The 14,665-nt window shown below is 42.7% G+C and overlaps 1 protein-coding gene across 2 annotated transcripts in view; it reads left to right on the forward strand.

Annotated features, from left to right (window-relative positions):
- The window catches only part of spata5 (spermatogenesis associated 5), a 105,257-nt gene that overhangs the window by 4,564 nt on the left and 86,028 nt on the right, over window positions 1-14,665 (forward strand). For both annotated transcript variants that reach the window (XM_046405847.1, XM_046405846.1), the window contains exons 8-11: window positions 330-453; window positions 2,796-2,897; window positions 3,232-3,385; window positions 14,433-14,587. In XM_046405847.1, the coding sequence (XP_046261803.1) occupies window positions 330-453; window positions 2,796-2,897; window positions 3,232-3,385; window positions 14,433-14,587 (535 nt within the window). The remainder of the gene's footprint in view (window positions 1-329; window positions 454-2,795; window positions 2,898-3,231; window positions 3,386-14,432; window positions 14,588-14,665) is intronic.

Raw genomic sequence — 14,665 nt, forward strand, 5'->3', positions numbered from 1 at the left:
CAATGTCAGGCACCCAGGGAGCATATTGGGTGTTAAGTGCCTTGCTCAAGGGTAGATCAGCCAGCTAATGGAGGGAGAAAGCATTTTTTCTCATTAATCACTCCACCACACCCAAATTTTTCATTTTTTTGTGCCCGTCCGGTGGGGGAATCGAACAGGCGACCCTCCGATCAGAGGGATCAGATCACTTCTCCAACCTAAATCAAAACTCAAGCACATCGCATAGATCAGAACTAAGTCTGATTTTGAATTTAACTCTGTCCCTTTAAATAGAGCCTTCATCTTATTATTTTTTGTATGTATTTCTCACTCTTTCACTTGATTTGCAGACAGCCTGCGATCATCTTTATTGACGAGCTGGATGCTTTGTGCCCGAAGCGAGAGGGAGCGCAGAATGAGGTGGAGAAACGGGTTGTTGCCTCTCTCCTCACTCTGATGGATGGGATAGGTTCAGTAAGTTTCCTTTTTTACACTTAGATTCTTCAGTTAAAGTAACAGTTTACTTTATTAGTACTTTCTTAGTACTTGCAATTGACCACTACTTCAGTTGACACTGCTCTGTCCCATGGGCCATGTGATTTCTCTAAATCTAGCTTCACACAAAATCCACATTTGAGCTTGTAAATTATACGAACAGTAACTTCAGAATACTTTGGGTACTGGCCAATACACGGTACCAATCCAGTACCAGTGAGTTTAAAAACCACATATTATTTTTTGTAAAAGCTGCTGACTCTGCATAGATGTCGTATCAGTGCTGGGAAAAGAGAAAACGGCTGTTTATCCAGGTGACAGTACTTTAAAGTTGATTTTTTTTGGCACTTTTCACTCGGTGTATTTCCCCTGTCACTCAACAAGTAATCGAAGGACAAATGTAAGTTTGCTGACATGTGTTTGAAATTACACAAGTCACTTGCCATTTGCATTGGCTACTTGGGCAGTGAAAATCTCTTGAACTGCGTACGGATTTCGGAGCAAATAAATGACCTGGTACTGGATGGGTGCATTGACTCACCGATCAAATTACGGTACTGGCATCTGTGACTTCACAGCTCTGATTGTGTCTGCTCCTCTTTGTTGTACACTGTCAGCTGATAAAAGCATATGTGTGTCCTTTTTTTCATTACTTGTCCAACACTTGCAGCCTGAAATGGACAGCTACATATCCTCTCCTTATTCCATGAACCAACGCTGTTTATGCATCAGTAGGATTATTATATGAAAGGTCTGCTTTACGCTGATCAGCAAATGCTTGTTGAGCACACGCATGACTTAATAAAGTGATTTTCTGCAGCAGAACGTGGCTCTGTCAGGAAATGTCCTCATTGCAAATTCAGATTGTCATGCAGAAACCATCCCTGCATGCTGGACGCCCTTCAGACACTGTGGGTTGTATCTCTGGGGTGTTGCTTCTCCTCTGAGCGCTCTCTCAGTGCTTGATGAGAAAAAAGATGATTTCCCCAGTACACACCCAATGGGGGCCTGGGAAACAAATTACCTAAGGTTGCCATGACCTGCCAATTTGGCATGACTTTATCAGCAAAGTACATCTCCATGTGCCCAAGCATAAAAGAGCCCTCATTTGAGTTGGAGATACTACACAGATGCACCAACTCCCTGCCTGCTTCCCGCTCCTTGTCTGTTATCCAGACCAGATGATCCAAGGTCATCAGCACTGATTGGTTTGTGGAATGTGGAGAAAGCACTTCCTGCTCCTTGGCATTCTTGCTCGCAGTATAATTTATTTATGTTTCAGTTTTCCCTGGAGTATTGAAAGAAAGGTGGAAAAAGAAATTTCTCATCTTGCAGGCAGACCGTCCCGAGAAACACAGGACCGACACAAGTTTAGCATCACACAGGGGTCAAATACTCTCTGAGGCTCTGCTTATGAAAACCAAATGGATAGAGTTACAATTGCATGCTGGTGAAGTTAAATACAAGGCCGTTGAGCTGAGCTCCTAGAGAGTTTGGTATTGTTGACACAAAGCAACAGTTTGCCTGATTCCTAGTTTATATGTTAGCCAGCTCAGCAGATTCGGCAATGGGTAGTTTGAAATGTACCAGTCCTTATCCAACATCTGTTATTTTGACACTCAGTTTGGAAAAGCTGCCCCTCAGCTGCCACAGCTGTGTGAATGTACAAACACAACTCAACTTCAGTAGTTTCCACTGAAAAATGAACACTTAGTAACTCTACACTGTTAATTGTTGTGATTTCACAAAATTTAACAGCAATATATCACAGTAAAATACTCTACTCACAATTTTACTTTAAAATCGGTGCATCCTTCGGTACATCCTGATACATCCTTCATCACAGCTTCTTATTGTAAAATCCAGTCCAGGGTGTACCCCGCCTCTCGCCCGTAGTGAGCTGGGATAGGCTCCTGCACAGATAAAGTGGGTATAGATCGATGTATATGTACAGGTATTTATTGTGACTTATGATACTGTAATTCTAATACAGTAATTTTATGGGAATGGCAGTAAAGTATGTAGTTGGTAGATTCATTGTAATTTACCCTTCAGTAGCTCAGGTAAATTACTGTGAAAATAATGCAACTAGTAGCCATTAATTTTCTATGAATTAACAGTCAATTAAAAAAATTTTACACTGTAGAAAAGCTACGGTGTTCCCTGGAGTAACATTAGCACCGCTCGATTATTATCATGTGATAGATGAGTGACTCATGATCCTGTGCTGTATGTTAATTGTGTAGTACAAAACCATGAAACTACATTTAACCGTGGTTACTGGGACATGACTGAGCTATCATCTTTTCCTGTCTTTCCAGGAGGGTCACTCAGGTCAGCTGTTGGTCCTGGGAGCCACAAACCGACCCCATGCTCTTGACCCTGCCCTGCGCCGGCCAGGGCGCTTTGACAAGGAGTTGGAGGTGCGTACTGTCACACACGGTAGCAGAAGTGGGTGATAAAACTAGTGTTCTGCATCAGAGACACTTATTCTTCTGCTATAACCCACCATCATCCATGTTTGTTCATTAACTCAGCAACCTCCTGTTTGCTTATTGTGAATCAGTCTGGTAGAAATTATTAACCTTGAGCTTCGAATGCTGAGGATATTGATAATAATGACCACACTGATAGAAAAGTCACTTGAATCTGTGTGGATTGAGGCTCTTCAAGGTTCCTTTAAGGGAAAATAAGGCTACTTGTGAGTGGAAATGAAATGTTCTGCAGCCTGTTGTTCTGTTGATTTCATGATGGCAGGTAGGAGTTCCCGGCGCTGTCGAGCGTGCAGATATTTTGCAGAAGCAGCTGAGTTTTGTGCCGTGCAGCGCCACCGCCGAGGAGCTGATGCAGCTGGCAGACGCTGCTCATGGATACGTAGGAGCTGACCTCGCAGCTGTTTGCAAAGAAGCAGGTCAGTTAACGCTGTCCTGCTGTCCCGTAGGCAGCCGGAATGTTCTGGAATTAAAAGAATTGTTTTCTAGTTGCAGAAACGTCATGGCATGATGGCGGTACTACTTGTCTTGTTTTGTTAAAGAACTACGAGGCGTCACAGTTTGAATTAAAATGATGCGATGCCTGTGCACCCATAGCCAATTAGGATTATGTTGGATGCACATGCGTTAAATCTGGTTACTTCAGCCTACATCTTCTCTTCTTCATTCATTCACTCGTTTGTCCTGCTGTAACCCAAACCTAGAGCTTCAATCAAGCCAGCTCAGAAAGTAAGTGATATATACATCATGTGGATATTATGAACGTGCTTTGAAAGGGAGTTTATCCCTTCATAAGGCTTAACTACAAGACTGAATGTCATGACAGTCTGTAAAGACATTCCTAAATCCATAAATCCGCTGTGTGTCATAAAAACGCCACTAAAACACAGAAAATCCACAACTACTCAGGCCAGTTGTGCAGCTCTTTTAATTTGATTTCTTCTTTGCACTTCCCAGTATAATTTGGGAAACCAAAACAAAGTCACACATGACCACTGGCCCAGAAATGCTCACCATCTAATAGCAGTTTGGTTTGCCTCGTGGGCTCAGGCATTTGGCCAACAAACAAACAACGTACGAACAACAGTGTGTTATTGAGTTTTAGGGTACTTTTGACCCCACCTCTGCTCGTAATACCCTGTCCAAACCACATTTCCTAGTGATTTATTTCTTCCTAAATTACTTTTTAACATTTTTTTGGGATGTTTTGTCTGGCGTGCCTTACATGCCTTCAGCCCCTTTGAACACACAGGGTCAACCAGCCTTTGATATTTGCCAAAGAGGAAGTTGGGAGTTTCTGTGGCATTCAGATCCCAGTGAGAGAAACCGCTGAAACCACCACTTTGCCCCCTCACCCCTGATGCCACAAACCAATCCACCTCACATCCCTAGGACTGTTGGCTCATACGCAATATGTGTGTCTGAATGTGCATGATTGTGGGTGTGATTGTACGAGCAGATGCACATTTGTTTTTCTGTGTGTGACCCCACATGCCTCCTGGGTGGTCCCATCGCCTGAGGTACGTGGCGTATTGCATTTCCAGCTGAGGAGAGAGCTGGGGCTGCTGTGCGGAAGCACTTTGGTGAAGAGCGTGATTTACTTTCCGCAGAGGACCAGACGTGACTGGCAGTGTTTTCTGAAAAACCTCCTCACGCCCCGGAGGGAGACAACAACTTCCATAACCCTGTTTGTCTCTGCTTCCATCTAAATCTCTAAACTCCAGTCACTAGACAAACACGGGCCCTCGCAAGTACGCCACAATATAACCGACACAGTCAGAAGCATTTAATACTTTGCTCTTTTTGTTGCTTCCTTCAGTGATGAACTAAAATCCAAACAAAATGCAAAATGAGGTGAAATAGGATTCAAATACGGCGCAGCTGTAAAAGCTTGGGAGCTGTGTGTTCTGGCATCTCCTGGCATCTAATACTAGAGGTTCCCTTGGTGTTTGGCCTCATGCAAATGCTGGCACTTAACAAGCAGTTTAACATGTATCTGTTTGTTGTATCTATCCATCTTAGTTATATCTAGGCTTTAGCGTTCATTCATATAAACAATCAAAAATAAAAACATCATTGAGCAAAATGCAGAGAGTCTCAACAGCATATTAGGAGTGGTCAAAAGCAAATGAATACTCTGACAATTTAATTGGAATAATTTTTATTTTTGGTCTTTTATTAACAGGAATTAACTGAGACCCTGCAGCCAATCAGAATCAATTATTCATGTAATCAATAACACACTACAAAACAACCCTTGTCACCCTCCCTTAGTAATTTGATCCAGTGTTGCTTTGCTGCACTGCTTACGTGGATGCTTTTGTGTGAGTTTGACTTAAGAGTAAAGACCGACCCTCACCAAGTCCCCATACCGCCACACATTGCTTGGATCCACATAAAGCCACACAGCACACACTGAAACACACACATTTACCCACAAGTCTGTGTTTTCCTTCTCTGCTTTTATTGAGAGGAACGAAGGCCAAAGAGGCAGAAAAGCACATCAAGTAGGAACCACAGTTGTTTCCTTCTGCTGCACAGGTAACAGTGAGCTGCTGGAGGAACGTACGATCCGACGCATCACTTCCTGAAATATGAAAATGGGGGAGGGACGGAGGACGACTGGTGCAACACCAACACGCTAGGGTCACGCATGAGATCCCCACCTTGCGCAGCTGCAAAGAAGCATGCACATGCAAGAACCGGGTTGTGGTGTGTGTTTCACATCCTGCCTGTTAGTACAATGTCAGCGTGCTTGTAGATCAGTTCGTCATCTCTGGAGAGAGGCAGAGGGAAGGATGACAAGGCCAAGTGGCTGTTTAATATGCGTTTTGTTTTTTTTGTCTTGTTTTTGGGAACATGCTTGCGTGTGCCTAAGAATGGATGGAAATCTTGATGTCATTAGGGAAGGCTTTGTTTGTCCAGTCTGAATTGCACTGAGCCCCAGAAACAACTTCTTGATGACAGATGTGTTATATAATCAGCACTTAATTACAGTTGATCACGGATCAGCCAGTTTTGAATTTAATGTAATGCAAGAGTGCACTCATACCAGATCTGTATAAGTCTGTTCTGTTGAGGTCACCTCAAATCCCTTTTAAGCCTCCACTGAGCACACAAATTTTAAAAATCTGCTCTTTACATTATGTGCACTGACCGAGGGAATCCAGGTTGAACGCCATGAATCCCTCAATGAAAGGTAGGATTTTTAAATGTGGAGAGAAAAAAACTGGAATTCGGCTCAGAGGAGGCATCACTTTTACATGCTGTGTGCAAAATACAATAATATTTATGTGCTGTAAAACTAAAATTACTTATTTTTGAAAAAGATCAAATCCACTTGAAGGTCAGAGGTCAGTCTCCATTGACCGGATGTTGTCTTTTTTTTCCCTTAAAGACATAAACATGAGTGACAAAAGGGAAAAACAGCAGACTTGAAACACTTCTTGACGTTAACCATATGTCATGCAAATTTCAAATTCCAATTATTATTTTTTCCATCCACTACTTTTCTATGAAAAGTAGGGGTTTGTTCATCAAGATAAGTGATGGGTGGCGCTATTGCACCAGTCGAGTGTCATTGCAGGCTAAAAGGTTGCAAACCGGCTGATGTAGTTTAAAGAGCGCCAGTTAAACCTCAAGTAGAAAACGTGATGGGAATGTGACATTTACGGTTGTTTCACATATTAATTTGAGGAGCAACATACACACTTCATGATGACTTTTCTTTTTTTCAAAGTTCAAATAGTGTAGTATTTCAGATAAAAGAAGAAATCTAGAACATGAAGATATAGTCTTATAGTCTTGTGACACACTCGGTTCATCCTGTGACCCCCTGATGAGGGTTTGGAGCCCCCAGGCTGGGGACTGCTCATTTAGCTCAGTGTCTTGTGACTCCTGACAGTCAAACACTGTCTGCTTGTAACTGCATGCATCAGGGCTGTAAGCAACCAAAAGGCGGTTCTTTTTCTGATATTTCTGATATCCTGAAGCGGTAATTCTCTGCTGTTTGTGAAAAGTCAGAGGACAAATAAAACTCACTTTGTGGAGCACAACTTTTTATTCTTTCTAGCTCTTTTGTCAAAGACAGTCAGGCATCTTTCTATAGAGAACCCCCCTATCCGTTGGCTGGGAACCACTGCTTGAGATAACCTCAAAATTTAAGTAAATGTCAAAGTTAAATGAAGGTATTGCTGCTATAGGTGACAGTGTTTGCAGCTGAACAATCAAAAAGTTAAGTGCAGTATCTTGAAACGTACTTTCCGTCGCTGCTTCACTGCTCTTTGCTGAAGGAGCAAAGGCTGAACTGCAGTAACCCTAAACAAGGACCTCTGGTGGTCAGAGGCCACACAGACTGATTTGAATTCTGATATGCATTCAGCCCCTTTGAACACATGGGGTCTATTCAGCTGTGCTCTACAAAGATTCAGAGTATAATAATAATAATTCAATGCGTTTAAGTCAAGCTCCTCACAGCAATTAAACCACATATATCTGGAAATATCTTTCCAGCTGTTGATACTGGTCTTCTGTCAGACTTACTCCTCCACTTCTTGTCCTCTGAACCCGTCTCAGTTCCAGTGTTTGAAGTAGACATGGCTTTCATCGTGGTTTCTCGCAGGCTGACAGATTAACGTACACATCATGATGATTTTGCTGCGCTTTGTTAGTTACGGCAGAAAAATGTACAGCCTGCACTCCAGTAACTCTGTTTCTAAACGTTTTTTGTGTCTACTTGACACAGTTGACATGCCACTCTGACTGGACTTTGTGTCAGACGTGTGTCAGCACACACGCTGTTAACATAGAAGGCCCATGTTTTATCTCAGCTTCACGTCTGAGTCACGCAGCTGGAATTCTGTTGCCTTTCTGCTGTTTGGAGGTGCAAAGACAGTCTGATATCTGGTAAATTACTACACTTAATATTTACTCAGCATTACAGCTTGGGCATTTTTTTCTTATAGAAATTGAGTGTCTAATGATACACCAAAAGGGTATTAAATACTCTGAGACTATATATAACATAGATTAACCATTAATCCAGAGTGGACTGCACATCCACAAAGATAATTGATATACAATAATAATTTATTGTTAAATCTTACAAACCAAAATGAGAATAAAAGCTAATCAAGGCAGACATTTTGGCACAGCACATCGATCACCATTACACTGAATGTCCATCAAGTCAAGACAATTTTACAAGTCACAAATCACCTCAGGGGGCCTTGACATTTTGTACAACACCCTCTCTTCTCAGACACTCAATTCGAGTAAGGAAAAAGTCCTCCAAAAAACTTGTAGCAGGAAAAGCCTACAATCAAGGAAATTGCAGGAAGGAAATCATAGCACAGTAATAGAGCGATTTAATAAGAGTATAAGAGTAAGAGATAAGATTAACTATATAAAAATAATAGAAGTAGGAGCAGAAACAATACAGTTTTGTGTTAAGACAGTGGCTCCCAAAATATATTTGAGATTGTTAAAGGGATAAGGGAGAATAACTCTCTGTGACAGGGAGTCGTAAGTTGACTGAGGTTCATTTTAGGTCTCACAAGCTCACAAGCACAAAAAGATTTGGATCAGTCTACAACTTTTCATAAAGATAAGCAACCATGACTCTGTTATGTGTAGACGTTAAAGAAGAAGAAGAAATGGGTGCGTTAGGTGATGTGCTGATTCAAACAAGACAGCCATTTCGTATGAATGTTTTTGCTGCATCCCTGAAAAGTTTTGCTCAGATATGACCACAGAGGCACCAAATTTCTTCTGATCTTACTTCCCCAAACGTTACATTGACCTTATTCCCAGCTCAGCAGAGATCATACAAAACAGCCCTTCATAATGAATCCCTCTAGGTGTTTTGTGTGGTATTGGAAGCTATCATGTGGTCTCGTGGAGCCTCACAGACTCTGGGCGTCTCTCTGTCGTCCTGTTGGCGTTCATCTGATCCCGGTGCTAGCAGATGACTCATTTCCACAGTCTAAACAGTTCAAATTGTGTGTGTGAGGGCGCACGTTTGTTCAAGTGTGTGTTTGTGTGTGTGCTTGTTTGGTTTGTGCCACATCCGGACTCACTGTTTACAAGCCTCTCTAAACAGGGGAAGCCCACCGGAACAAAAAGGGCCAGTAAAATTGATTATGCGGAATAATAAACACACAACTGTGCGCTTTGTCAGCTCAAACCTTTTCAGTTACAACCTCTTATTTGATGGCGAAGATCAGGCTCAATATTTAACACCCACTTCTCCAACTTAGAGGAAGCGGCCCGAAAGATCTACTCGGTAATGGTGTGAAGTGATTTGGCACTGCGGTCCTTCAAACCTAAATACTCACTACTCTGTGTAGAAACAAGGAAGAAAAACAATGTCGAAAATGAACTGAGTTTTGTGTGTTTGACATCAGTTCTGCAGTGCAAGACTAAATGGGCCAAACACTGCTTAAATGCTCGCTGATGTTTACAGCAGCAGCCTTGCCTTATAAAGTGTTATTCCCGACTTGTCTGTCCTTTTAAAGACACTTGAGGAATTTCAGGATGGGTCACATAAATATCAGTCGGATCAGCATGTTAAGTTTATTTGAGGCCTCTGTTTATAAAATCCGGAAATGTGCTCCTTGCACTCCTTAACCCCGCCACTTACCTTTACTCAGTGACAGCTGTGTGTGTGTGTGTGTGTGTGTGTGTGTGTGTGTGTGTGTGTGTGTGTGTGTGCATGCATGCGTGTGTATGCCTGTGCAGATCTTCCGCATGTTTGGAGTGTGTGAGCATGTGTATTTGTCTTTGTCATCTGTTTGTGAGTGTGTGTGTGTGTGTAGTTTAAGAGCACATATTATTGTGGTGTTTCAGCCCCGGGAACAGATGTTGGGTATTGTAAATACAGGTGCAAAGAGTGTTCCGGAAGCCCTGGAGAGTAATGAAAACGTTCCTGCGGTTTTGTAATTGTGTAATGCCCAAAGTATTTCACAATTAATATGAGGACAACGTCGCTGGAGAACTGTGGCTCGAGCTCATGGGTGTTCGATGCACCGCTGCACACAGCGCTGATTCTTCTCTGTTGAAATGTGGAATGCACTGTCGAAGTGCAGATGGACTTCTTTTGACACACCTTCATGCACTGGGTGATGATTTGCTCTCTTTGACAATGGAGCTCTGTGAGGTTTCGCTTTTGAAGTCTTCTGCTGGAACTTAATCTCCATACGCTTCCTACCTCATTTTTGTTCTGCCCCCCTGGAGGTTGAGGGCAAGTCTAATATGCTTAATGTACTTGCAGTTGCATGAACCAAACAAATATCTGTTCCATTTCCCTGCATGATACGACTGCACATAATAGTGCACATAATGGAGTACAGGGCCTCATAGTATTTTTCATACCATGGAAAGAGAAGCCATAGGGTGAACTATACCCAGACTGATACTGGAATTTTGTGATTGATGTCGGTGTTTGAGAAATCATTATGTGTATTCTAATATTTTGTTCCAAAATAGGTTGAACTGGAAGATTTGGGGCAACTTGGGGCAATACCCATTGCATTGTATGGTATGTGTCCTGTTGTGATTAAGGTTCTCCCAAATCCTGGTCACTGACAGAAGTTGATTTATGGATCATTTGATGCTTGTTGGAACTTAATCTTAATGGTGCCTGCATCAAAGCCTGTAAGCCTATGAAGATTCATGTCTTGTCTTGAAGGTACTTGTGGTGTCATCACAAGTTTTAGGATCTCTGAGCATGATGTTTTGTATTCAGGGGTTTGATTCTTTTGTAAGACAGGCCAATTTGGTGCAAGGGTCAGTGGAGGTGACCCCTGAAGAGAAGGCCTTGATTTGTGGGAAGGTTTGTTTTGGTCCCACATAATTAAGACCATCCTTGTTGAAAAACCGCAAATAACCGTTCTCCTCTCTTCTCCTTGGCCAGCTTCAACTCTGTATAATGAGTTCTTCCGTCTCTTCTATACGTAGTTTGGGCCCTGGTGTGATGTTTTGCAAATGTGCATTCTTGTACATTTGGGGCCTCTTTTTCTCCCAATTTCCATGGGGTCTCTGGTGAATTCGAAGCATTTTGGAGAAGAGTGCGAAAAAAGAAGAAGAAAATGAGTCCACATAAGGTTCCGATTAAATTGTGTTGCGTTGCCTCTTTTCTTCCCCCCTCCTCCCTTCACATCGGATGTTTTCATAACTAAACCAAATGTGTGCTTGGAGCCAGCCAAGAGCAGTCAGGAGAGAGAGAATCCCTTAAGCAAAATGTTCAAGTCACATCGTTGAATCAAGTTTCCGCTGCCCTTTGGGCGTCCAGACTGGAGTCAGAGCTCTGTGGCTTGTGAACCCTGTTTCCCCTCTGGTCGGGCTGTTTCTCTGCAAGGCTTCTCATTACTACTGGCAAAGTGCTCGATTCACTGTGGCTGAAACATTTATTAAACATTTCTCAGCTGCATTTTTCAGCCACTAGGGCTTTTATGCAGCCATACTGTTGACCAGACCCTTAAAACTAGCTGTCAGGTGTATGCTTACTGCTTTAAATGATCATCTAACACCAAGACAAATTCCTTATCTGTGAAAATCTACTTGAAACTAAATCTGATACTGATTCTAACTTTATGTGCTGGATTGGGGGACTAAATTCTAGAGATATAACCTTTGCAGAAACGTAGAGCGTGCAAGCACATGATACAGTGTATGGATTGATATGATGTGTCCATGAGGAACAAAGGTTTCTTCCCTTCTTCAGCAATCCACAAAGCATCTTTTATCTTTTAGAACATTATCATAACACAGCCTTATCACACGCTTTCTCTCATGTTCAATCATCCATTCAGAATCAGAGGAGGCTGAGGCCCTCCACCCTTCACTGGACAGGCAGCTGATGGTTTGGGGTTAGGGCATATGGTGTTGTGGCTGGTGTTTCTCATCTCCTCCTTGCCCCAACTTCCTTCCACATCCTGTCCTTCCTTGCCTTGTCCCTTCCACTCGGACCAGATGTTTTTGTGCAGTCTAAGCAGCGCTGGTCTGAAGCATTAATGCAGACGAAGAGCTGAAGCAGCAGCCAGGTGGAATGATGGGATGTTCAGACCTCTGGGGATCAAGAGTGAGGAGGAGGAGGAGGGTGGGTGGATGAGGATTGAGAGTGAAAGAGTGAAAGAAAGACATCATACACAAGGGAGCCAGGACTGGGGAACACATTGACCTGAGTTTGGCATGCTCATGGAAGACAAAGCTGCTTGAATAAACTGTGTTTCTCCTCCTCCTCCTCCTCCTCTTCTTCTCTTCCTCGCTGTCTATCTGTCTGTCTGTCACTCGCCTAGTTGGAAGGGTCCTGGAAAATATAAACAGGATGCAGCCATGTCTGTTTGTAAATCCCCTCTCGTCTGCTCCCTGGCCCCCAGCCCTGGACCACGTCCGTTCCCCTCTGGCCCTCGCCACCCCAACTCCCGCCCAGACTCCCCTTTAGCTCAGAAGATGAGGCCAAGAGTTGTGTGTGTGTCTGTGTGATGTGTGCACATGTGGACTGAGAATGGTTGTGTGTCTAATATACTGTTACCCAGCTCTGGGGCTGGAAACGTGGTTGTGGGTTGGTTTTGTAACCAGTAATCACTGTCCACATTTAGTGTGTAATTCTCTCAGAGGAGACCTGTCCTCCCACCTGTAGAGGTTAAATCTGCACAGCTGGATGCAAGCTGATGCACAAATGCTGTTTTCTGCATAACTGAAGTTCTAATTTTTTGCCTTCCTCACACTTTCTTCTCTGTTCTATTTAGTAATGATTGCAATATTGCAAGCAGACCTACCTGCACACCTTGTTTTTCTGTAATGAGAATTGCAGGAAATTACAAGCAGAAGCACACCCTAAAGATTCCCTCTGTACTTGATTGATTCGTTCAGCAAAATCACAAATGTTTGTGTGCTGTTGCAGACTTCTGTCACTAGCAGCATATTGAGATTTTGCTATTGTTTTGGATGTTCGTTTGGGGGATACCATAAATTCGCCTCAAACATGAAATAACATCCTCTGCTGAGGACAAGCTGCAGAAAAAGGCCCTCAATCAGTCTTCATTTCCCTCTCTGACAGAGATAACATCTCGAGTGCTTGTTGAAAAAGATTTCCTGTAGCAGGAAGGCCATTGATTTAAATCTTCTTAGTGACTGTAAAAGACTCGAAAGAGAAAAGGAAGTTCCTGTAGCGATGCTTACACAGCTTCCTTTGAGCAAGGCACTTGACCACAACTGCCTGTCCAACAAAACAAACCCGAGAAGTTATTCCAGGCAGATTAGAGGGAACAATAGCTGAATGAACATGGATAGTCAGAGTTTACTTTTAATTATATCCTTCTGCGTGGTATCATAGAAAACACAACTACATTTTTCTCATTTTTTTGTCTTAAATTACATTAATTATTTCTTTATTTTTAAACCAAAGAGCCGCTGTGTCAGACGCGGCTCTTTGGTTCCATCCATCTTTTGTACAGGCAACTCAACAAGGAGAGTTTCATGTCCATAAAACTCTTCAAGTTCCCCCAAATGACAGGCACCTCAATTTATCTTTGAAGAACACGAGTAGGACTTTTATTTTTGGAAGCACTTCACAGCTTTTTCTCACGTCGTGCAGGAAGACCATGCACATTTAATAACCCTTCCTTCGGGTAAACACAATCTGTTTTTTGACTCCTGCTTTTCTTTCTGCTAAGTATGTGTTGTATGTCTGTCCTCACTCATCACCTCTGCGTTCTGCAGCACTGTCTTGTTCCCAGACCGTTCTCATTCGGACCAACATGCTATAAACTCTTTTGCAAGATGAAACAAAAGCTCATTCTTCTCATTGATGCATCAGTGTTTGCCTCGCTGTCGTCTTTTTGTTCAGATGCTGAAATCTCTGGAACTGAGGATATTCAAAGCTTAAGCACTTCAATTACACTTCCTTTCCCTTGGGCCTACTTTCTTTTTTCCCCAGTAATACATGCCCAATTATTTTTGTGGTCAAAAGCAGAATTATTGTTCATTTTGAGATTTGCATTCGCTAGGCGTGTATCATCACAGCATGTACAAGCCTGACTGTTTTGGACTGGTTGCATGTGGGTTTGGAATGAAAACCCTCGAGCTACAGCGACACTAGCTTTTCATCTTTAGGCAAACAAACACCCGTTTCATATCCCTTTTTATGCCTCAAATCACAGTCTTTTATGTTCTTAGCGGATCCAACTTTTCTGTTGGAATATGTGGACCTGAATGTAAACTGAAATTGTTTTTCTCGGTGAAGACTGATGACCTCTTTCGTCTCTTTAAGCCATGTCATTATTGTCTTGGTTTTTGGAGTTCAATTTCCGAACTTTTGCTCGCTCCTGTGTCAGGCCTGTCAGTTTATTGCTGTATTTTTTTCTCTTTGTACAACGTGACTCTGTTGAGAAAACTTCAGACTGAGCTAGTTCTGATGAGACGATCCAGTGAGAGATTTGAAGTGTGTAAACCCTCTTTCTGCAGGTTTGCATGCACTGAGGCGAGCACTGGGAGGTTCCTACCAACTGTCAGACCAGCAGCTGAAGGGTGCGGTGACCGTCACTCTGCAGGACCTCCAGTGGGCCATGTCTGCTGTGAAACCGAGTGCCATGAGGGAGGTTGCTGTTGATGTCCCAAAGGTACAGTTTATCACTGCTCCCTGTCTGTCTGTCGCCCTTTCTGTCACATGAACACACGGTCTCTTTTTGTTTTTAGGC

This window comes from Scatophagus argus, chromosome 12 (genome assembly GCF_020382885.2).
Source record: "Scatophagus argus isolate fScaArg1 chromosome 12, fScaArg1.pri, whole genome shotgun sequence".
NCBI classification, from domain to species: domain Eukaryota; kingdom Metazoa; phylum Chordata; class Actinopteri; family Scatophagidae; genus Scatophagus; species Scatophagus argus.